Source organism: Chelmon rostratus, chromosome 8 (assembly GCF_017976325.1).
Source record: "Chelmon rostratus isolate fCheRos1 chromosome 8, fCheRos1.pri, whole genome shotgun sequence".
NCBI classification, from domain to species: domain Eukaryota; kingdom Metazoa; phylum Chordata; class Actinopteri; order Chaetodontiformes; family Chaetodontidae; genus Chelmon; species Chelmon rostratus.
Window position 1 is genome coordinate 22,629,466 of NC_055665.1, and position 25,928 is coordinate 22,655,393.

At 43.2% G+C, this 25,928-nt stretch overlaps 1 protein-coding gene across 2 annotated transcripts in view; it reads right to left on the minus strand.

The window, feature by feature from the left end:
• The window catches only part of LOC121610373 (low-density lipoprotein receptor class A domain-containing protein 4-like), a 202,762-nt gene that overhangs the window by 119,145 nt on the left and 57,689 nt on the right, over positions 1-25,928 (minus strand). Inside the window, exons 1-3 of one of the 2 annotated variants that reach the window (XM_041942424.1) lie at positions 13,497-13,584; positions 12,619-12,690; positions 6,406-7,274 (exon numbers count right to left, since the gene is read on the minus strand). In XM_041942424.1, coding sequence (XP_041798358.1) covers positions 6,406-6,445 — 40 coding nt within the window. In that variant the 5' untranslated portion in view covers positions 6,446-7,274; positions 12,619-12,690; positions 13,497-13,584. Of the gene's footprint in view, positions 1-6,405; positions 7,275-12,618; positions 12,691-13,496; positions 13,585-25,928 lie in introns of those variants that run through there. The other variant, XM_041942425.1, reaches the window with a different exon arrangement.

Below are 25,928 nucleotides of genomic sequence, written 5' to 3' on the forward strand. Positions count from 1 at the left end.
TACATTAACTACATTACTACACAACCTGATTACATCACAGTTTATACCAGGGGTGCTCAATTACATTTGTCCAAGGTCCAGAATTTTTCTGAGCAGACACTGTTAAATTAAATCAAAAATACATTTATTTAGGCCTAATTAGCCTATTATTGTGTAATATTTTCACTTTCTTACAAATTTAATGTTATTTTTATGCGTCTATCACTGTGAACAGACTGCTAAAAAAGCTAGAAAATCCATAATGGTAACTAGATACTTAACCAGAAAATGCTCTAAGGGCTCCACCAAGGAGGCAGAACCAACAGTTCAACAAGCAACGAATGAGTCCTGAGCTCAACTCAAACCTCCTCTTCAGGATCCCAGGAAGCAAATAAAAATGCTCACTTTGAGACTCAATACAATAATTGGCCAACGAAAATAAAGCCAAGTGACGCTTCTTGCATCTAATATACAAGCTTAGTGATATGCAGGCGGTGCGCTGCTGTCGGCTCCAGGGAACGTTCAGCCTGGGAGCCGAGCAGTTTGATGGTGAGTCCACAGAGCACAAAGACTCTGATTCTGGAGAGCAGGTGAACTATGAATCACAGACATTTTGGCTTGTTGTCAGGGGTTATCAAGCTAATCTATGATCACTCTCCGGACGGACCAGCCTCTTCAACTACTGAGTACACATTTTCTAAATCCATTCGTATTCTGCGGGCCGGATGAGAAGGTTTGGTGGGCCGATTGTGGCCTGTGGTCCGCCAGTTGACTATCACTGGTTAACACATTTTACTAGTCCTCACCTGACCACCACATTGTCATGTTTTATTTTATATTATGTTCCCATATTTTAGCTGCTGAACTATTTTATGTATAGCATTCTAATTAGATTTTGTTCCACTTACATGACTTTTCTTTATACATAAAAACATATTTTTATACATATCTGTAAGAGCACAGTTGGACGGAGCCCGAGAACAGAAATTTCATGGCCAACGACTGTTTCACTGTAACTGTTTTGCATTTGACAAAAAAGAACTTGAACATGAAATGGAGAAGGGAAAGAATGGATGAAAGAATTGTGAAAATTAACAGGGAAAGAGCAGGAAGGAAGGAAGTAGTGTTGTTTTGCTAACAGACAACGTGAGTAGGGGATTTACAGAAGGAATATATTAAGGAAGGACAGGCGGATGGATGAAGCAGTTATGATTAGTTGCAGGGAAGGAGCCAACTAGAGAAAAACAGTACTGAAGGGGAGAACGCTGTTAAGGTGAAAGTGTGTGATGGGAGTGAGGTTATTTTCCAGTGTTGGCAACACGGCCTTGGTCTGCCTCTGCCTGAGCAGCTAAACACTCTCTTCCCTCCACACATCACCTGAGAACACAATACGTACAATAACAAGCTCACCATGGAAATCAGTGAGGATTAAAATGCAGTGAACACAGATGCAGACAGACGCACAGACACAGCTGGGCCGAGCGGAAGGCCAGGTATCTGTGTGTGTGTGTGTGTGTGTGTGTGTGTGTGTCTGTGTCTGTGCGCGTGTGTACTTGCAGAGCTATCTTTGTGAGAGCCAATTTGAGTTTTAGACCTGGGGAATGTGGAGATTTTTGGACAGTGAGGATATTTTGGCTTGTCCTCACTTCAAAGGGCTGCTTTTAAGGGTTAGGGTTGCAGTTAGGCTTTTAGTTGTGATCTTTAAGGTTAGGATGAGGGGCTGGGGATTACATTATGTCAGTGAGTGTCCTCACACAATACAAACACACACGTGCGTGTGTGTGTGTTTAAGATGACACAAACCCCGTGCAGTAAAGAAAACCTTAGGTTAACCTTGCAGCTATCGACCATGGATGTCTACCTATCTGAACGTGGCACGCTTGTTTACTACCGCTCAATGACTTCATTCCTCTCTTCAACCCCGCAGGGCCACAGCGGAGACTGACCAGAACCAACTCAGACACACACACACACACACAAACACACACACACACACAGCTGATGAATTATGTAATACATGTGCTTTGAGAACAGAGAGAAGGTCAGTTCTGGAGTGATTTCTCCATATCTGCAGTGGTTGACCACACTAATAGCAACAGCAGGATGCATACATATATTCACAGATAATGTGTGTGTGTGTGTGTGTGTGAAGATTTGAGGCACATTAATCAAGTTCTTAACCACGCAGCACACACACTGCATGCCAGCGCCACAAGGCTCTATGTTCGGTTTAATTAACTCCTCGGAAACAACAGAGAGCAGCTAAGTTATTCAATCTGTCAGTGACTAAGTCAGTCCGTCAGTGCGGCTCTCTGCGAGCTCACAGAATGAGACGTCTGTCTTGGAGATCCCATCTTCCTCAGAATAAAGGTTCTGTCAACCGCTCCGTGCTCTTGGTTGTTTAACCAATTGAGCGAGCTTCAGCTGCGAGTCAAATTGCTTTGACAAATCAGTGTTGAGTGGAGGAGGCACATTCCTATGTATGCTCTGGTTAACATTGCCAATGGAAACATAACAGCAGGACTCCAAACTATCAGCAATCAAAGAGAAAATGTCAGAATGGGAAATTCAGCGCGGCAGCTCAAAAATTCGGACGGGGAGGCAACATGAGAGAATGCAGCTGAAAATGTTATCAGTCACCTTCACGGGTGTATTATCTGTCTGTCTGAAGGAGCCGCTTGCTCACATGATGGAAAACACACAGAGGACGGCCTCTGTCCTCCTGTTGAAGCTGGTTATATTTTCACGTGCACCTGGTGTTACAAACCCATGCAAACAGTCTAGTTTTAATTCTAAAATTAAACTGCATGGCTACATAACACTAGAGGTAAGCGACAAAAGAAATACACGTCTGAAGTGTTTTAACCAACCATTTAAGGTGCAATATGTCCGAATTTTAGTTCAAAACATACAAAAATTAGCTTCAGTTATCAACAGAATGTGAAGAGTCATACATGTCCATGTATCATGTAGCAGAGGTATCTACTTTAGTTCGCATGCTAACCAGCTAGCCCCAGCCCGTCTGTGTATTAACACCACTTGGTAACCTCAAGAGGTGATAGTCCAACACTATAGCTCAGACCTCTGAGGTGTGCTGACAGATGCCTGACCTCCACCTCGCTCCCTACCTGCTTCACGCCTCCCCTGCCCCCACCTAACCAGTCAGAGTCCTGTTGGAGCCACTTTATATCATCTTGTCAAACTGTTCAGTCCTGAACAGCCCAGCTGAGCCGCTGGCTGCTCACCAGGCTCTGGTTCCCATTGCAGCATCTGAAAACCTCATCCTCATCCTCATCCTGCTCGCAGTGTTAGCACTCCACCCGTGCTCTTAGATCCCAGTCTGGGCAGAGTCAGCTAGGATAATAGGAACGCTATAGCAGCACAATAAACTGAGCTAACTAGCTAATGGCAGCCACAGTAAGCAGCAGGTAGCGGTTACTCTGGCGATATGCTGCCCCCTGTTTGTTTGGAGTGTGAATTCAACAGGTGGTGAGTTCTTACATATTCCACCTTTAAAGGCCCTGTACACTCATGGTAAACCCACAGAGTTGATTGGACGGGGTGTCTGACTGACCCCCCCCTCACTTCCCTGCTAGCTTTGTTGCACCTGTTATGCAGCCAAAAAAAAACACCTTTAACATCCCTGTTAGTACGTGGGACATGGTGACAGCACGTAATTCCAGTGTAGCCCCGCCTACCTTCAAAGTGATCAGCGGTCTAACGAGCCTACCTGAAAACACTAATTACTACGCCATTCTATTAAAGTGTGTTTGTCAAAATGTTTTCTGTAAAACATATAAAATTAAAGAGTCTCATAACTGAAAATAAAGACGAAAACAGAGGAAACACACAGAAGAGAATTGGAGAAAAAAAAGATAATAGTGAAAACTCAGCATATGGAAAGAACAAAGGCAACTGTGAGTGTGTGTGAGTGTGTGTGTGAGTGTGTGTGTGTGTGTGTGTGTGTGACTCAGTACTTTTGGTTTTTCATTCTTCCATTATTTATTCACTGTAATCCACTGTCTGTGATAATTCTGTTAACACTGTTGCTCTGGTAGATTTAATTATAATTAGAGTATCATTCTTATAACCATCTCTTTCTTCATAACTGGATAAACAGCAATTAACTTAATTTCAGTGTATTTCTGTGGATTTGGTCTCTAAACATCTTCTTTAAACACCATGATTTGAGTGAAGAAACACAGATTCCATCTCATGATGCGACTGAGGCGGGTCAGCGCGTCACAGGTCTGACCTGCTGTTGGATGTTGGGATGTTGGGCTTGAGCGGTGGTTCAGCTGGAAGAAGGGAAGGTCCAGGCCCTGCATGCGACTTCAATTACAACAATCATAATTAGAGTAAGTGATTACATTTTAATGAGAAACCGTTAAGCTCAAGTTTATGGAGGCTAATACTGTGGGCAGCGCAGTGCCTTTTATTTCCACTGAGGACCGCTTTCCTCTCCACAGTGCTGTGAACTTTTCACCTCAAAGAGTCTGATGAATAAGAGTCTGATTCCCTCACAACGGTGATACACACAGAAATCGTTGATACTCGTATATACGTGCTTGCATATAGAGGAACGCATAGATGAGTTGGCAAATTCTTCAAAAAGGTTGTTTGGTGACAGAAAATTAGTTGCAGCAGGCCTTCACATTTTTGACAGCACCTCTGGAGAGATGCAAGCTATGACTGCACTGCATGCTGGGCTACTGAAGCTATGCTAAGCTATGAATTTTCATTAACACTGTAAAGTACAAAGTATTAAAGTATCATGGCATGTTTACACAAAAAGAAATAAGTAACAAACTAAGAATAAGGATTGTTTTTTGACAAACACAGTAAATGTGCTTTATCATATCTTAATCATATTAATTTTCTGTAAAATAAACTCCAGGCCTGTATTTATCACGACGAAACAAGGTTTGTATCAACCATAATGAATAACTTCTCTTGTTTCTACATGAAGAGAATCAGGTTAGCGGATGCACTTGGTGATTGTTGAAAGGACACTACTTGACATCACTAAATAAAAGGCTGTTTGATTAACATCTCACTGACCTTCTTGTTTTATTGCACCTGCTTGGGTGGGAGAAGTTACACCTTGTCAGTCATTCTCATTGGTTCATGAAGTTTGACCTTATGTAATCCCAGCATAGCTCTACTCAACTCCAACCCAAGCAGGAACTAATAAGATGGAATAAATGGAAACACCTTGTGAGGGTGCAGGGGCTTTAAGAGATTCCGACGACTGTTGACTTTCTGCCAGCTGCTGGTCATTTACGCTCGCCCTCTGTTAACGAGCTGGCTGCTAAATGCCTGTCTGAAAATGCCATGATGATATCAACTACCTGGGAAAAGACTCACCACGCCACTGGTCTTTCTGAACAGCAAACAGACACACTCCACTTATTCTTTTCAAGCAACTAAATTATACAAAGTGGTGTTTCTTTCTTTAGAAAACCATCTCCGGCCAGTCAGCTAAGTACAGGCACTGTCATGCAGGGAGCATATAATCAGACGACGGGCCTTTTTCACAGAAGACACTTTGACATGTCACAGTGGGAAAAGCACGAGTGTAAATAATAAAATTAATGATGGCTGAAGTCCATTTAGCTGCTGTGGTTTCAGGGTGGTGGTACTGTGCCTGCTGACTCACTGTCACTTGAAAAGAACAGAACCATCGTTTCTGTTATTAGTAACAACTGTGCTTTTCCTCTTATTTTCTTATTTTCCTATTAAGTCAACATGTTTGCTGTGAAAAAGGCCAAAATTCAGTCCCTCATTCACCCATTCATTAATCTCTACATAACACACACTCAAAAGTCAACACTATAGTGAGCAGAAATCAGATTCTGGACACTTAATAATCAACATCACTTTACATCATTACCAACAGGTAAAGGTGTGAAACCCGAAACTTCTGCTCTTATAACACAACTTTTGAGGCCAAACATTTCACACTCAGAATGTGGACATGCAAAATGGCAGAGGGTAAATATAATGTACTACTAAGTAGTTAATAGGAAGTGATTTCAGACACAGTCGTACAACTCACAGGATTAACATGAATTATCTGCAGCCGAGTAAAGTTCATTTCTCATCTCATGTATTGCCTCCGTATTGAAATCGCCTGTTTTATTTCTGTAATTGCTGTGGAATAAAGAGAATAATCACAATATGACCAAAGTGTGGCCATAACAACTATGTGTGATTCGACTTAATATCATAATGTTAATGTATGATGGTAACCTGGCCAAGTTCTTCATAGGCTGAACACCCACTATTGTTAATGTGTTCAAAAAACACTCAGCAGTTGAATCAGGACACATTTTTTACATAGACATAACTTTATACATTGATTAATACACAAACACACAGAGACACACACACACACACACACAGCTGTGCATTTTCAGTGTGTACCTTTAAAGGCATTTGTGGCCGGTAAGTCAGTTTCCTGCATACTGCTCCTTCCCGCGCTCTGCCAGCTGTTGCCGATGCTGCGATGGATGCCAATAGACAAACCTTAACCGGTCCGAGCCGCGGCCGCTGGGGGGAGGGAGGGTGGCCGAGAGGAAGGGGCGGCGCCTGCCAGTCTCACTGCCATCTTTCTTCATCAACAGTCCATGTGCGGGAATAAAAGGCTGCTGTCTGTCAAACTCTGCAGAGGGTGACTGCCGTACAGTCAAACTGGTTCTCTGAGCACACAGCTGACCGGGTAACTAGTCTGTGTGATGCTTTTACTGAATCTTCACGGGACTGCTACTGCTCAGTACACAGGACTTGGGGGATAGAGTGGTGGCTAAGGGTAGGAGGAGTACGAAAGGAGGAGATGGAGGGGTCTTTTTTGGGTGGAGATTTGGGGTCAGGGTCAGGTTAGAAGAGGATGGATGAAGGTTTGGAGGTTGCAGTGCGCTGAACTCTATCCTCGCAGCAGCAGGCCTGCAGCCATAGCCAGTACACTGAACTCCTGGCTGTCTATCAGTTTTCCGACCTGCCTGGCTGCAGGTGAGTGTCTCAGCCTCTTCTCTGCCTGTGAGCTATGAATCTATATATCTCTCAGTCTATCTGTCTGCCTCTGTCTCCTCCGCAGTCAGGTTTGTCTCTTAAATTCAGCTCTAACCGACATGCTGTCTCCTCCGGTTCTCCCAGCTCTTTTGCTGGCTTGTTTCAGTGTTTTTTGGGTTTTTTTTTTGCCTCACGTCCTCTTTCTCCACTTATGCCTTTTGTCCCGTTGCTGCAGTCCCAAACCCAGCACAAGGTACTGAGGCGTTCACACACTGGCACCACAGCTAGAGAAAAGAGAGAGAAAAAGAAAAAGACAGAAAACTCTGTGAATACAACCAAGAGATAGATAAAACAACAGACGAAACAGATACACCCGAGCAAAACATGGGCAGGGCTAACTGCTGGCCTGCAATGACCAGTTGAGAAAAGTGCACAAAAACAACCCTCAACCACATCCACCCACGCACACAGCAGAGGACGAGCCGCAGTGTGTGTCTCAGTCTGGATAGCAGGTGGGTGGCTGGCTGGCTGGCATGGCCCCCTTTAGTTCCTCTCACCCACTAGGTTCTTACATGAAAGGGAAAGTTTTTCTGAAAGCCAAACACCGCCTGTGACCCTATTTCACAGAGCAGGGGAGAGATAGAGCCACATGTCAGTGTGCCACTTTGAAGTCTGCCTGATAAACAGGGCTGGAGGAGGCTACGGCTAAGGAAACAACAAAACTTTATTTACATTTCAAAAGTGCCAAGTGCCGCTTTTTTGTGTGTCTGGGAAACAGAATAAAATCTAAAAAAGAGGAGAGGGAAGAGGAGAGGGAGGGTGGTGGGGGGTCGGAGGAAGAGGTTTTGGTGAAAGAGTAACAACAACTACTCTTTTTGTTGTCGTTGAGAATGTACAAGTTAAAATGAGGGCGTCGGAGAGAGAGATCACATGGAGTATGACGGGAAGAAAAGGGAATGACGGAGGAGGAAGGCCCACGTTAACAACAAAAGAAGAAACGAGGGAAGAAACATGCAGGAAGAGGAAAAGCAACAAAAAAGAGAATAAGAAAGATAAAAAGTATCAAAAAAAGACAAGGAGAGGTGGGCGAGAGAGCCAGAAATCAAACAGAGTAAAGAGATGCAGGTTTAAAAAAAGTTCACGGAGAGAAACGACGCGGGACGAGAGAAGGGAGGAATTTGTTGGTGAGAAAAGCAGACAGACGGTAAACAAACACACGCCCTGTCTGAGGTTTGGAAAGGCTCGACAGATCTCAGTTAGCTAGTCTTATCTCTGCTCCGTTTGCCTGTTCTTATCGAGTCTTACTGCAGTAAGCAGCTGCTGCCCTGACAAACACTGAACTGAAGGCCAGAATTGGGCTGCCATGATGTAGAGGCATATTTACCTCATTATGTGCCTCACAAGTGATTCATCATTTTGTCTGCTCGTGACTAAGCCAAATGGGTGTCAGACCCTTTCAATGTTCATGGTGTATCAAATGGATTGAAATTAGTCTGGGGAAGTTATAAGACTTTTTTGCCTGAGTAGCATTTTCAGAATAATCAGATGGGCTGAAATTAGCCACTTTGGCTTTATAGAGGTTAGCCAATCAAAGAGCTGCTTTGATAGAGAGGAAAGGGGCAGACAGGAGAGGAGAGGAGAGGAGAGGAGAGGAGCTGAGATGAGACAAGGAAAGACGAGAGAAGAGGAGAGGGGAAGAGGAAAGAGGAGAGGAGAGGAGGGGAGGGGAGGGGACTGGAGAGAATGGGAGAGGGGAGGAGAGAAGAGGACAGGAGGAAAGAGGAGAGGAGAGGAGAGGAGGAAGGGGGGGACGAGAGGAGAGGAGAGGAGGAAAGAGGAGATGAGACGAGACGAGACAAGAGGTGGAGAGGAGAGGAAAAGATAGATGAAAGAAAAGCAAACAAGAGGAGAAAAGATTAGGGAAAGTGAGTAGAAACGAAAGAATAACGAGGCAAAGAAAAGGAAAGTGAATTAGAGGAAACGACAGGAGAGAATGTGAGAGAACAGGAGAGCAGAAAAGAGGAGAGTACAGGAGATGAAAGATAAGGAAGTCCAGGAGAGGAGAGGAGAGGAGAGGAGAGGAGAGGAGGGTGCCACACTGGACTAATTGATTACAGTGTTGAGCAGAATTATCACAGAGTAATCCTGTGTTTGATATTGAGAAGAGCAGCCTGTGTATCCGTGCAGAGATAAGTTTTCTGTGTGTGTGTGTGTGTGTGTGTGTGTGTGTGTGTTAGTCTGGTAATCTTCAGTTTATCCCTGTTGAGGCCTATGGAGTTCACTGTTTCACAGTCTGAAAGGTGATGTAATTTTGGGGCTATTAGAGCTGACTATCTTCAGAGAGTCACAACATTTACTCGACCTGTTTTACAGGTGATTTACATAAACTGAATTTGGCTGCTGAGCAATATCAGAAGAAACATTTGCTGCATGTGATCTTACAATCAGCAGGTTCTGCTTGTACTGATGTCAGCAGCCAGCTGTAATGGAACAGACTGCAGTGGGCTTCCAAAATGTTGTCATGTCGCGTGTCCCCATCATTACTGTCCAGTGAAAGCCTTCTTCAAACTGTCAACTTTTCATGAAATTGAAAATTTGCCTTAAACTCCAACCAGGAATCATCATCAGACATCAGGTCTGTTTGACTTGACAAATCTTTGGAGTTTGGAACATACTGAGAGAACTTTAAAAAAAAAAAAAAAAAAAAAAAAAAACTTAAGTGAGAAAGAATTTACTTTATTACAAAGGGTATGGATATCAAACAGGAAGTCAGTCAATTTTTATTGTTTCAGCCCTTCAAAGCTTGATGGCATTTTAGATCATTCAGTGGGTTTTAGGGATCTTTTGCCTAATAAGAAAAGGTAAGATAAGATCAGATCAACTTTTTATATCCCAAGCTGGGAAAACTTGGTGTTACAGGCAGCATCAGTAGAAATAGCAATAGCAAAGGCAATTAGGCTAAACCTAACCAAAGAGCGTCACATGTACTGTTTCTCAGCAAGATTTACTTTGAAAGTGTACCTCATGTTGCATATTTCTAACTTGACCGCAGAATGAGAAGGTGTTGTTTTCACGCCTCGGTGACACAACACATGACACAGACATGGTGGACCAGCTTGGACCAGCGGGTGATACCAGATTGTATGGGGATGTATGTTTTTCATTGGACAATGAACCCAAAACTCACATTAAGAAAGTTGTTTACAGACGCCTCAATCCCAAAGGCGCCATCACCTGTGCTGTTTACAAAGACCTGACATCTACTGAGCTGCACATTTTCTGCAGGATCAATTGGAAAATAGTTCATGGACTTGATAACCATGCAGGTATGTCTGTCATTACATTGATGCAGAGATCATTGAAAAATTCAATGTTATCATAAAGCAGTCCTGCTCACTAGTTTACAACATTGCTCACAAAAGTTTCATACAACCAGAGTTATTAAAGGGATGCTTACTGCAGTATAAACAGTGGCCACAGCTTTGACTTCAAACTGTTCTATAGTCTCACAGTAAATACTGTCACACTGCAATTAAAACATCCATCCTCAGCAAAAGACTCTCCTGGGGCAGGGTTTCACAACCAAAAACATGATTTAATTACATAATGAATTCCGTAAGCTATTTGGACAAACTAACAAACCAGCTGCCAAACAACTGGAGCAAAACTGGAAAAGTAAATTACTCATTTATAAATCTTAACAGGACGAAAGGGCAAAAATCCCAAATCTCTTTAGCTTTTTTAATCTAATGGCAGAGCATTTTCTAATTTATTCTTTTCAGAGCTGGAGCAACTACAGAGCAGCGGTACAGCAAGAAACATAAATTAAAAAGTGAGATTTCTACAACGTGCACATATTCCATTAGTTGATAAGGACATTATTGTATAGTGTGGATTCAGTCACTTTCTGACTGTACCACTGTATTCTGGTGGAGAAATTAAAACATCATATATGCTCTATTCAAGAGTCCTGGAGTAGGGACTTGTATCTGATCCCATTATATTCTAAATGTTATATTATTTGTTATATTTCATATAAAACTGCTGCACTGCAGAAACCCTCAATAACTGATCAGGTGGACAGATTGTCCCTGTAAAAATAACCAATTTCCTCTAACCTGACACACAAGCTTTTTCTGCTGACTGCCTGTGAAAGTCAGTCCAGCCTGACCCCACTGACAGCCTGTCTACACGGTCATCTGAGGACAATACTACTACAACTACCACTACTACCACTGCTGTGTGTGTGTCTGTCTGCTGGGTCATCTGAGGACAGCTAGTTGTCATGACGGGCTGTGGAACACACTGTTTGCTGTTTGACAATGGGATGTGAGGCGCCAGGTGGACTTTGTTTGTGCTCTGGTCATTTAAGGACAGCTTCTCCTGTCCTATCTCTGGATCTGTTTGGCTGCAAGACTTCAAAGTCCGAGCAATGCAGAAAGTCTGGAAAACACCACAGCAGCAGAGTCACATTTACAATTGGGACTGAGAATAGAAAATGAAGCGCTCATACTGTTCATTCTTCATCAACTTTGTTTAAGTTTGTCATAGAAAAAATGGAAACAGCAGAAACAGACATAAAAGGATGTGTAATATCATGACAGGGTCAATACAGTCTCAGCTAAGCATTGTCTACAAGACTATACATTGAACCATGCTGTATATAATAAGACTTACAGACTGTACAGCTGTGATTTGACCTAATATCAGTATTGTAACAGCAGATATAATGTTTATACCATGTCCACATCTTAGTTGTTGATTGATAAACACAAACCACAGCTGAGGCTGATGGGAATGTCATTAGTTTTGCACAAGTTAAATTTTCAACCTGATGACATGGCACTAGAGGAAAAGTCAGAGGATCACCAACGTGATTACAACTCATCCTGAGGGGGGCTTAAACAGGTGTTGCAAATTTCATGGTAATCCATCCAGCAGTTGCCACATTTCACTCAAAACCAGAAATGTGAACTTAAAGGTGGCACAAGAGGAAAAGACTGCGAATTTGTGAGTCTCCAGAGATGTGGGCATCAATAGGAATGGCAACCAGGCTAAAACAGTAGAGCCACACCACAGAGAGTGTCTAACCCGAGAACATCTTGAGATGCAAAGACTGAATTCTGAAACAAACCAAATGTTGCACTGATAATATTTTTGGGATACTGTAATTAGTTGCTTGATTGAGATCCCACATTTTTTTGCATTTCTTATTTGGACAAAGCTTCATATTATCTGTTGTGATGGTACTACTTAGACACATACACAGCAACTGAATTATGCCTTAAAACCTCTAAAACATCAATTAAAAGTCAGATGTCAGGAAAGAGGGAGTCAGGTGTAGGTGCGCTACGGGTCAATAATAATTAATAAAAATTAAAATAATTAATTTCTGAACAAATTGCTACAAAAGTAATTTCTGAGGCCAGAAAATAAGCTTGTGTGATTCTTGCTGATGTTTTTGTGAATCCCTGCTATAGACAGCAGCACATCTCTGTTTGTGAGGTTGTATTCCATTTCAGACCCAAAGACAGGACTCAGACAGGAGGTGTGAAACAGTTCAAAGGCTGTTCTGTTTAGAAGTTGGTGAGAGTAGATGGTGGAGCCGGGCAGACAGAGAGGGCTGACCTGTGGATGGAAGGCAGACTGGAGAGGTGGTGAGTGAGGCAGGTGGACAGAGATCACTGGAGGAAAATGAACCTGGGGTGCAAGGAAACACAGACTAAATCAGTGTTGTGGCATACAAGAGAAAAATACTCACTTGGAGCTTAAGATTTGCCTTGACATTAGTACCACATTAGCAAAGTGAAGGATCTGGCACAATTGTTCACTGGATTGAAGAATCAGGGTTTACAAGAGTTCACTGTAGTTCACTCTCCTCTGAGAGAAACGAGTGGCTGAAAAGGGGAACAGGTTGTTAGCGGTCACACCCTGTAGTGCAGCTTCTAGCTCCCAGTTAGCCATTTCCATCTGGCCATTGGTCTGGGGGTGGAAACTTAAGGAAAGACTAACAGTAAACTCTAAACTCCAAAACTTTGATATCTGTCTGAGACTATGTCCGATGGAATGCCATGAAGACGGAGGGCATGGTGTACCAGGCTGTCAGATGTTTCACACGCTGCGGGGAGTTTGAGAAGAGCCACAAAGTGAACTGCTTTAGAGAACCAATTATTGACAGTTAGTTTGACTTTTACCCTGCGAAGGAGGTACACACAAAGACGAGGACGATATGTGATCAAAGGCCAACTTGGAACAGGAGTGGGTGTAACAGACCAATGGGTAGACGATGAAGACTTTCCTCAAGCACAGAGAGTGCAAGCTGAGACAAGGGTTGGGTATCTGCCTCCATAGTGGGCCACCACACATGTAATTTGAGGAGGGACAGGGTGTGACTTCAGCTAGATATGTGCGAGTGAAGTTAAACTTACAAAAAAACAACGACCAGCAGGCATCATGGGGGTTAAGGTGTTTAGCTGTAAATGTAAGTTCTTATGGTCGGTCCATACCGCAAATGATTGCTCTGCTCCCTCCAGCCAGTGCCTCCATTCTTCCAACACAAGTTTGACAGCGAGTAGCTCTCTATTACCAATGTCATCATTGTTTTCAGCTGGAGAGAGATGACAGGACAAAAAGGAACAAGGATGGAGTTGTTTCACCCACGTCTGAAGCATCAACTTCCACAATGAACTATAAAGAGGGATCAGGTTGGACTAGAAAGGGAGCAGAGGTGGAGAAACTCTTAAATTTAAAAAAAAAAAAAAAGCTCTCCCAGCCTCTGGGGTTCAGGAGAAGGACTGCAGGAGGAAGTAAATCTGGCAAGAGGTACTGCTACCATACTGTCATCATTACTGAAGCTGTGGGAGAGATCGTCAAAGCCTAAGAACCACTGAAGTTATTCACGGGTGGTGGGTTAAGGCCACTCTGCCACCAGTCTTCACCTGCCCTCTCTCAATGATGCAACCCAGGAAACTAACAGTACTGGCATGGAACTCACACTTCTCTGCCTTCATGAAGAGCGTATTCTACAAAGGCCTTTGGAGGATCTGATGGACATGGGAGATGTGGTCAGACATGTTCTGGGAGAAGATGAGTATGTCATCAGTGAACACAAACATAAAGTGGTTGAAGAAATCTCTCATTGTGTCATGTGGCAAAGCTTGAAAATCTCCAGGAGCTTTGATGAGTCCAAAAGACATTACCTGTTATCTGAAGTGTCCAAGAAGGTTGTCGGTACATGACCAGGTGGTATGCGTTCTGGATATCAAGCGTTGTGAAGGCTGTGGCAACGTGGCCTGGCTCAAAAGAGCTGATTAATGGCAAAAGACACTTCTACAGTGATGTCAGTAGACCAGACAAGTCAATGCAGGGTTGTAGTGAGTGATCCTTCTTAGAGACAAAAAAGAACCCAGCACCAATAGGGGAGGAAGAAGGTTGAGTAATGCCACTTATGAGTCATTGATACATTTCTCGATGGCCTCTTTCACGAAAAGACAGGTTGTAAAGGGAGGTGGGGCCCCAGGAAGAATGTCAACACAACACAATCATAGGGGCAATGAGGAGGTAGAGAGAGAGCCTAGTCTTTACTGAAAAACGTACCCAGATCTTGATACTCAGTAGGGATGGTGGACAAATCTGCAGGCTCTGGACTTGGAGAAGCAACGCCGACCTCCAAATGACAATTTTCCTTGTTTTATTGATGTTTGCTGTTACAATAGCAGACTGCTGGGTCCATGCTGGCCAGATAGTTCTGTGAGGTTGTGTTAATTTTGGATGTGAAAGCAGGAACAGTTTGAAGGCAGTTTTATTTAGAAGTTGGTGAGAGTAGATGGAGGAGCAGACCGGGCTGAGCTGATGGAAGGCACAGTGGCAAGGCTCTGAGTGAGGAAGCAGACAAAGATCACCAGAGGAAAATGAACCTGAGGCACAAGGACACACAGAGTAAATCGGAGAAAAATACTGACTTGGAGCTTAAGCATTAGTACCACGCAAACTAAACAATCTGGCAGAGAATGGAGTGAAGAGCCACAGTACATATACTGCTTGGGTTCGATGAGTGGATTGGTCGCAGGTGTGCAGGTAGATTGGCAACTGGAGGCAGGTGATTGGCAGCCACAGGGAACTGAGACCCATGCCCAACTCACATACAGAGAAAACAAACAGGGGACCAACAAGAAACACAAGGGAGGGATAAATGGACTACATGGACTGCATTTATATAGCATTTTTATAGCCTACCTCCACCCAAAGCAACACATGTCTTATTCATCTATTCACTCACACGTCGATGGCACAGCAATGTGCTGTTCAGTATCCTGCCCATGGAGGCATGGACATGCAGACTTCAGGAGCCAGGGATTGAACCACACAGACCTTCATGTGGACAAATATGTAGCCTATTTAAGTGTTCTGTTCTGTTCTGTTCAGACACTGAAGCTTTACCAGCTCCAGCCTCTGACCTTCCTGGAGTGGGTAAAGTAAGGAGAGTCTCCATCATAGCATTGACAGTATTTGACCATGTTTCTGCATGTTGAATCTGTCTACCATTGGCAGCAAGTGAGGATAACCAGCAACTCCAACAGCCAGCACCGACTCCTCCACTGGGTCACACGGGGACAAGTGCTTATCAGCGAGACAGCAGTCAGACAGACAAACATGGATCGGGGAACAGACTTTAAAACCATGGGGCCGGTCGCATCTGTTACACTGAAAATGCTAAGAATGCGATTGCATAACAAACCAAGAACTGGGGCTACTGAGGTGAATCACAGTTCTGCTGTGGAGAAAAAGAGTCACTTAAAAATGTAGCTCTCACGGACTGTTTATATTTGGTCTGACTCTTATCTAATAGTATCGGCTAGAGGAAATAAAATGCCTCACTGCTGGACAATAAAACTATGTGGATGTCTCAGGGATTATGAACAGCTGAGGGTGATATTCAATTTTATTTCTTTGGATTCAAACATGAGGGCAACTGTGGACTCACAGTAGGCTGAAAACCCCCCCACACACTGTTGGATAAGCCCCAGAGGCGTTGCCATCTGGTTTGGATGCTCAAAAAATATCTTGATCCTTCTCTTTCAAAAAGAGTAAAACTTGAACCAGTAACGTGGATGATTTAAGATATACAGATCTGACCCTTCTTAAATGTGATACTGTGTGAGCTCAAAACTAGGAAACATGTCAACCTGACTTTAAAAAATCTTTTATTTGCTACCCCAGTGTTCAGTCTCCAAACGGTGTTCTTTTACCGCCCAGCTGTCAAACTCCAGATGGCAGGAGTTGGTAAAAATGTTGATTTGTTAAACTCAATTGTTGCAGTGTGCTCACAGCAATTAAGAGTTATGAACAGCAGGGAGCACTTTCATGTGGTTTTGTAGCCTCTCAGGCTATATACAGTCTACCCCATCTTCTTGATGGAAGTTTTGGGGGTCATGTAGCGCCTGTAGGCGCTACTCAGGGCCGAAGAAATAATCAAGCATCCTCTGCACATTTAACTGGTAGAAAAGTGTTATCTAGATTTCTTAATTGTGGTTTATATTCTCCCAGAAAGATGACAGTAAAGACAGAAATACAACATGAAGTATCACGTCTCTATCAAGGAACCTGAGTGTGATTAAAACTTTAGGGCATTAATAACACAGCAATTCATAAAGCATTTATAATGTAGTATAGTCTGTAGTTTCTATAATTTAGTATACTTCATTTATGACAGTTTAGAAACGTGACATTTGATCTCTGTTATTATTTGAAGTGCAACCGTCGCTCATGAGAATCTTTTGAGCGTGTGTGCTGGTGGCAGACGAGAGGTCGTTTAAGGACACAGCCACTCTGTCACACACGAATAGATGAAGATTACACAAGACCCCAAATGATTCATGGGAGATCCACTTTAGTCTGCTTCATTAGTCCCATCCATACTGTACTCCAGGTAGACGAGCCTGGCTCGTGGCCAGGCTGCAGTTAGAAGAGGGGCTGAGCCCAGCAGCCACTGTCCCACACCTCAGTGACGACTCAGCCTGTGTTTGTCTTACAAGGACGGAAAACAAGGACAACACTTTTAAGTAACTGCGTGTAGATGGATAAACCACCCAACAATCACCTTTTTGTCATCATAGTTGCATGCTTTGTTTCATGTCTTCATTTACCTGAATTGTTGGACTCATTGTTGAGAACATACAGGCTATAACAGCTCTATTACAGCTACACATGCAGTATGTGGGCAGAGCAGGATTTCAAATGGATGATAACATCTCTCCACAGGCAGCTTTATGAAATTCTTGATCATTTCGGGACCTGAAACTTAATTAAAGGGTCAGCTCGCACAAATTAAGGAAATAAACATTTTCTCACATATCCCTTGTGGTATGTAACCATGGAGATAGCTGTGGAAACATGTATTTTCAGAAAAGCAATGGTCCCCATGAAAACTGTAGACGGTGTGCTATGATTAACCAGCGTAACGGGCAAAGTGATTCTGGGAGACAGCAGCCATCTCAGAGACAGACACATCAAAACCTGGGCAAATAAAACACAAACTATGCGCATGTTGTATATTCAGAATTTGTGTTCATGAGCCTTTCCAGAATATTACCTTTTCTGTGCATCCCTGAACTAGATTTAATGCCAGAAATTTACCAAAGATTTATCTAATAAAGGTCTGTTTTTCATAATACTGTCAATACACTGTGTGACAATTGTGTTTTTATGGCCCACTGGGTCTAAATGCTGTTTCTTCTATTTGCAGACCGTTTACTTCCACCTGCTATACATTATCCCGTGGCTATTGTGAATTTTCACTAGTGACTAACTGGCAGGCGTCAGTTATTTTCTTGTAAGTGATTAACTAGACACCTCTAACCCAGGAGTCTAATTTCAGTTCTGAGTGAACACACAACTATTTAACTGTCGGTAGCAACAGCAGCAGTAACAAAGCTTCAGCGCCTAATGGTTTAGCTAAAGAGTTGCGAGTTTGTGTACGCAGCAGTTTTGGCAACAGTTCCACACGCCTTTGCCCTCCATCCGTCTTTCAAACCTGCAGGCTACACCCGCTGCACAAACTCCTTTCCTGGCCTCATTTTTTGCACTGTCGGAACTGCGAGGTAGGAACTATAAAACTGTAGTTGTGGTGTTTGTGTTTCGATCCCTGGCCCCTGTCATTCACAGGTCTACGTGTCCATGAGCAAGGCACTAAACCACAAACTGCTCTTGATGTGTATGTAGCAAAAGCAAGCCACGTTTGACAAAAGTGTGGGCTGAATGTATTTCGTGTATTTCATTTCATGATGCATCTAACAAAAAGAAAAAAAATGTTGTAACAGAAAAAATGAGCCATCTCTCAGCCATCTCTCTTTCTTGACAATGTGATTATGTTGTGGAATTCAGTAACTGCCAACTCAATGGCATAAGACGGTTTGTTGGTCATGGTAATGGCATAAGCAGGACAATAACTTCTATGGTGTTGGTTCCAAGGATGCTTTGCATTGAGTTGGTCTTAATGAGAATGAAACACAGACCTCGCCTGTGTTTTTTTCCATTACTGCTCTTAACTGCCTTAGGTCTAGCTGCTCATAGACTAACAACACTTAGTCTGAAGTGAACAAAGCTGTTCATTGTGTTGGTCTCATTCCAAAAATGTCTTTTTTTTCCTTCTAACTTACTGAGCTTTCATGCATTCAGAACATCACTGGCGAATACCATCCTCTACCTTTCTTAAGTAATAAAAAATAACCTCTATTTTTCTCCTTTTGGAGGAATTATCTATTTGCCTCAGGAAAAAAAAAACATCTGAAAGTGTGAAATGATGCACAAAATGACTGCCAAAGCAAAACCAAACAAAGGTAGGCTGAAGGCGTCATTCGTCACATCCTTGTCTGATCTGGCTCTGTGTCACGCTGACTGCCAGCCGAGTGTGACAAATCTGACAGGCTTAATCTGGCTATGCATCAACTCCAGTGTCGAGGGGCTGGATGCACAGAGAGACAGACGGGATGAGGGGCAGCGACGGCGTCTCGCAGACAGACGCGCGCACCACAGAGGGAGTGGAAATGAGACAGACAGGTGTGATGTCAGGAACATGGAGGGTCGTCCCGACAGCTGCGATGATGGACACGGGCTACTTTAAATCTGACAGGTGGCTGCTCCAATCTAGACATTTAACTTTTAACAGCCACAACAAAGAAGAACAAAGGAAAGCTGCAGAGAATAAGAGGCCGCAGAGCAGACAGACACATTAGGCAACGGAGAAAAAAGTAAATAAGCATGGCAGTAAACAAAGCTTAAACGTGCGTGTGCTGTGCGTTATGGACGACTGCAGATGTGCTTAAAAGCAAAAGGCAATATAACGTGACAATCCATACTGACAGACGGGCTCAACACAAAGACTATAAAGAGAGAGGAGCCATCGGGCAAAATTAGCCTACACTTCCATAAAGAGACAACTGATCAAACGCCTTTCCTCAAGGCCTCTCCGAGGATTTGCTTAAAATGTCTCCTGATGTGCTGTTTAGTAGGCCGGCTGATTGGCTGGCTGTCCCGAGCATCAAACCCAGACAAAAGATGGGAAAAGACTAGATGGATTAAAAGAGAAATCAAAACAGAGATTGTCTGCAGGCATAAACACTGCTCGCACACATGATGTCATTTGGCTGAGACAAAACAATAGATGTAAAGTGGACATTAAGTGGTGAGTATGTTGCATGGCCACCGGCACAGGCCCACTTCTGGTGACACTATTGATTCCACTGGACTGGCTGCTATAGCAACACACAACGGGGTTTTTGTGGTAATCTGTCTTATTAGTTTAAATGACAAAGTAAGACTGCAGAGGAGAAGGATGTCCTGCTGTGCTGCTGTGGATTCTGGCACTGCGAGTGATCATGACATTTTTGAGGCAAAAAGTAAGAGAATAATTACCTGACAGTAAAAAGGGGATATAAACCCATTTCCTCACCTTGCTACTGTTTACTGGGCTTTCACACCAGAGACAAGGAAGCTTGTAGTGTGTATGAGGTAGAGCACAAGACAAAGTGCTTACAAGTGTGTGTGTGTGTGTGTTTGTACAAACCCTACAATTATGGCATTAAAGTCGCCCTCCTTTAATAAGTCAAGTTTGGCACCAATAAGACACAACCGTGATCAGTGGCAGAATACACTTGGACGCCGCCTCACGCCTCTTTTGCTTCCGGAATGCCGGCATGCTGTGTGAAGGTGACAGGCTGGGGCAGCATTATGCTGCTGTGGTTTGGTTCAGTGTAAAAAAGCAAAGCCGGCACAATGACGGGTCCAGCACTGCAGGATCTCAGTGCGACTGAAGGAGGACTGGACTGCTATCGGGCTGTGTGGACGAAACATTAGGTGTGTCGTCCCTCTCGTTTCTTTGCTATAAAGCTCCACTGAGCAGATGGGTTGGTAAACATGAACATACTGTGTGCAGTTTATGGCCTTTCACATGATATCTGGGCACTGAATATTGAACATGTTTCAAACAGTTAGTGTGTGGTGCCAAGGGAAGAAAATATTGGACAAGATTTTCTATTTTTTTTCACATGGATTTAATGTTTATTCTCACAGTTTTTACATTCATGGACTGTGGCTTTTTCAAATTGGTTCTGCTCAAATTTCTTGTTCTCATTTACTCCAAATTTACTTCTAAATTTTGCAGAATGAACACGAGTTTCTTCTAATTGCGCAGCTAAAGGCAATGCATCACTAAGAGTAAGACAAAGCCGACAAACGTTTGTCTCAAAACTGCAAAGGAAGTTAATATCAGGTCATAAACTTTCAACTTCTGAACTTTTGAACTTTCATTGACTTTTTAGGTGTGTTTTTGAACACATAAAAAGTTGAGGAGATGGCAGCTGGGGGCCATTCAATCCTGTTCTTTAAAATTAAATGGAAAATAAAGCTTGTCTTGACAAAAAACACAGCATAAAACAGCTAATATCTTGATAAAAGCATCACAAAATAAATTTGCAATGAAATTAAACATTAAGGAATGCAGAAAATAAAGAAAAGGTCAAATACAGTTGAAGTACTGTGCTTTGAAGAGGCTCTGATCAAGATAAAGCAAGCCACTTAGATCAGGCTTGGATCTCATGATTTACATTCAACGGCTGCTCTGGAAACACTTTACCTTCATCCAGGACGAAGACCCAAACACGCGCAAAATGCACACGTGAACACATGAATCCAACCTCGCACGCCGTTCAAAGAAGTATGTAAACATGAAAACATGCAGGTATATTTGAATACAACGACACACACAGAAAAAGATCACACAATGAAGCACAGCATGTGCCAAAGAAGCTAGAGGCAGCAGAGACATTACAGGCTGCAGTCACGCAGCAAAAATCCATTTCGTTCCCTCTGACTAGGGAAAAAAAAAAAAGTAAAAAAAGTACGAAGAAAATCAGACAGCGCAGCCAAACAGAGCGACCCGCCTCCCCAGAGAGAGCTCTGACTGACTGTCTGGAAGGAAATGAATCCCTCAGACCAAACACACACATAAAAGAGAATGCTGAGACACGCACACACTTACATGCATATTAAAATGGATGCACGCACACACACACACACACACACACGCACACACACACACGTTGCTCCAACCGGCATATATAGACACTAAATTGTACATTCAACTTGCACCGATGCACAGTCACCCCTGCTGAAAGCTTTCACATGCACACGCTCACAAACAATGACGAGCAGCAAGGCGTTCCAATGATGATGCAATTTCCGGTTTTCGCTTTTGCATTGCTACCACACACAAACACACACACACACACACACACACACACACACACACACACACACGCACACACAATTATCAGATACGATGGATAGTTTCATGGTAACTCATAAAATCAACGGCAAATGTTCGCTGTGTCTTGCTTTCAACAGTACACAGTCTTATCACGTACAGTCTTAAGTGGATATAATTAGACTACATACACTTAAAGGTCCAGCCAATCAAATCCACTTCTCATCAAATTCAGCAAACTTCTCCTCCCAGTCTGCTAGCTGTCCGTTATGCGTGTGCACTGACAAAAAATAAATAAATGTGGTGCACGTACACAGCACTGCTTCTGTAAACAGGAAACAAACAAAGGCGCTCAGACAGAGCTACACGACACTGCTACTGCACATCAGCAACAGGTGGAGTCTGTGCACAGGACGGGGAGAAAGGGAGGAAAGGGGAGATGGGGGGAGAGGGGGCAGTGGGAATGAGAGGGACGGCATGTCCGGCACATGCGAACGTGCTCAACTCAACAACATGATCGCATTGTCAAGAAGAGGAGCGGGTCAGAGGCTTTCAGTGGCTGAGTCAGTGATCAGCGAGGCTTTCCAACAGTGGAGAGCTGAGCGGCATGAAGACGGGTGAGGAGGCTGCCCGACTGGGGGGTCATAATAGTTTTGCTATGTTTCACAGAAGCAGCTGGTCAGTGCTGTTTGTCCATGGACATGGACCAAGCTTCTGAAGCAGCACTGAAGGGAGGGGTGTATTTGTTTGGCTGGTGAGTTCGAGTATCAGCAATCTTTCTCCAGAACTGCTGACTCCACCTTAAAGAGCGTCAGGAAGAAGGGACAAAGCCAACAACTGTCACAATCTGTGAACCTCTCACGCTGACCAAAAGGGACCTGTGCGATGGGTTTTCATCATAGTTTTAAAATCTGAGGCTGATTAGAGCCACAAAATGTAATTAGCAGGTAAATCTGTTTCTTTTTAGCAGCTGAAAAGCAACAAGTGTATGTAAGAACTGTAAAACAATCCCATCACAACTCCTTACAAAACAGCTTTAAAGGAACAGCTGTACACCTTGAGAAATGTGCTTCTTTGCTTTCTTGTCGCACAATAGACGAGAAGATCAGTATCAACCAGTTATCTTAGCTTAGCATAAAGACTGGAAACAAGGGGAAACACATAGCCTGGCTTTCTACAAAGGTAAATGCTGAAAGACTGTGCAGAACAGAGAAACAGTCCTGCAGTAGTCACATCTGCAAACTGAGGCCAGCCGTTTTTACACTCTCACAAATGAGACATAACATGTTGATAAGTGAGCATCAGCAGTGCTGGTGAGCAGGTGTTACTACCTTTAGAAAAACTCTGACTGTTTCCAGTCTTTACACTAAGCTAAGCATCCTGCCAAAAAAGTGAACTTACTCTGGTGTAGCTGAATCTTGAGCATTTATTTTGTCAAACTACTGTTCAAAAGGTCCAAATTCAGAGATTTCTGGTTCATGTTAAAAAACACATGCTGGTTGATATACTGTTGTCAGAGCTTCTTAACTTTAAAATATCAATATTGCTCAGGCTCCATTGGAAAGTTCTATGTCATCCTTCCTGGGGGCCACAGACAGTGGAGGACCAACCAGGACATAAGTCTGGAGTTTTACTTTGATTAAAGGTGGAGGGTGTATCTGAAAGTAGTTGGGTCAAAGTCATGCTTTAGTGAAACATGAGCCATTACAGCTCCAGCGCAGACGACTGTCGTGCTCAGACGTGAGATGGACAACTGAAAAATGTGGCTGTAGCACGTCTGGAGCTGAAAGGGGACACGACAGAGCACTGGAGCAAAGAAGTGTCACAGCAGTGATGTGGTGGGAGCACCAGTGGTCAGACAGTAAGGGCGGGGGGGCGCGCTGGACTGGTCTCACATTTAAAACACGCAAAAGGAACGTGGTCAAACTGAAAAATGACAGAAATTCTTCTTTATATGAGGAAAATCAGCACCAGACGTAGGTAGTCTCCATTTTGAGGGGACCCCGTGGACCCCTCATAAAGCCTCCTGGTCCCTTGACCTCGTCCTGGGAGCGACTGCTTCACGCCACAAACTGCACTGGACCACAAAGACACTTCAAGTAGAATCTGAACAGAGACAGGGGTAGACAGGTCAGGTCTAATGGCTCATTCCATTCTGCTCTAAAGGGACATTAGAGGTGACACTCTACATGAAGCAACTTGTTATGAGTCCTTAATCTCTCAGTTCAGTCTCTCAGCAGCCATAAAACTGCAGTGAGACAAGACGCTGACTAAGGAAAATGAGCGTGATAATAATGCAGTTAAAGTACTGCAGCTCCGAGTCCGTTTGGAGCTTCCCAGCCACTGCGTGCCCATCTCACTCCGCATTAGTCAGTCAAAGGTCACTGTTACTATACGTTAGGAAAAACTTTTCATTTCCTCAGGATTTAATGAGCAGGGTGATTCTCTCCTGCTCCGAGGCCCAGGCTCATTAAACATATGAGCACTTTTGACCATATGTTGACATCAGCACCACACCACGAGGGACAAGACACAGTTTAACATTTTCACACATCGAAGACAAACCGGTCTACACATTCAGGCACACTAAGAAACCGCGCTGAACGTCTGTATCATGTTTGGAGCCTTTGCCAATGTGCCAAGTGAAAATTAAATGTGCTAATCCAACCCCCAATGTACCGAGAACAGACTGAGATCATGTCTGGCGTCTTGAATAATGCTCAAATATCTTTGCTGGTGGAGGAACAGTGTCTCGAGGATCTTTGTAACGTTAATCAGGGTTAAGTTCACGCCATATTCCAGTATCTTTTCATTTACTTTGTATCATACACCTTAAACTCCTGTAAACCTGAAGTGGCTCAAACCTCTGAGTGTGTTACCAACCTTACCTCCCAAAGCACTAGCAGAGCACAATCTGATCGGTGTCACAATAGTAGTGAAACCTGCTCAGGCAGACACCTGGACAGCGGAGGAGCTGGTGTGTCGGCACAGAAATTCAGCCCTTTTGTACGGGAACACATCAACGCAGGGAAAGAGGGACATTAAATTGAGCATAAAATGGAGCTGAAATAATTAAAGTAGTACTCCAGTGATTTAGTATAGCACTTCCATAAAGTTAGGAGACTTGCAAGAGACAGATAAAAAGGATAATGATCAAAATTGAAGCAGCAAAGGTCGACATATCCTGACATTTACATCTGACTACAGGTCAACTTCCAAAGGATCACATACCTCCCATTATGCAACTCTGGATTGCTTTTTTCTCTCCATGCCTGGTTTCAAACTCCATACACCAAGTTTGTACTGGCAGTCTGTTCAAATCTCTCAAGTCTGTGTCCCAAAATATCTCTTTCTTTAAGCAGCACAAGCTTTCCTCACGGTTTCTTACCATATTTTGCGCAGATTTTTTTTTTTTTTGGGTGTTGTTCAACTCCACCTGAGGAAAAAGTGTTACTATTACTCAAAATATGATATATACAATTACAATATTATAATCTTTACAATGTATCCAATTACTAATAATGCTATGCAATAAGCATGTTCACCCGAAACATAAAGGAGATGAAGTGATATGATGAGGCTTATCAAACAAGCATAAAGTATAGACAATATACAACAGTGCACCACAACCACTGGAGCGAGAGAGAGCGAGAGAGAAATGTAGAGATGGAGCAGATGGGGGTGGTGTTGATGCGGATGTCTGTGCTGAGGTAAATACAGCCAAGCATCAAAGTCAAGTATCAAGTAAGTTAAAGCTCCTCCAGACCCACAGAAGACATTTTTACTACTCTGTACCATATCATAGCCTGAGCGTCAGAATCAGCAGCTGACAAAACAAGTGGTCACCCTTAGTGTTAAGGTGCATATTTTCACCATTAACTATGTGCTTATTAGCATGCATGTTAGCATACTGGGTTTTTATTAATCATTTGAAGCACTTAATCTGGGGGCTAGTGTTATGAAGTTAGGTTAGGTTATTAATATCGTAATTCATGTACAACCTCCTCGCTTACTAACAATGAGCAGCAGTTAGGAGGTTATTGATTGAACACTCTTAATAGTGGTTGTAGAATATGGTCATGCAGAATAAGGCAATGATAAATGCTTTATGATGACTAATAAAGAGCCAATATGCATCTATATGCATGCTAATTAGCATCTAGTTGATAGTAAATAT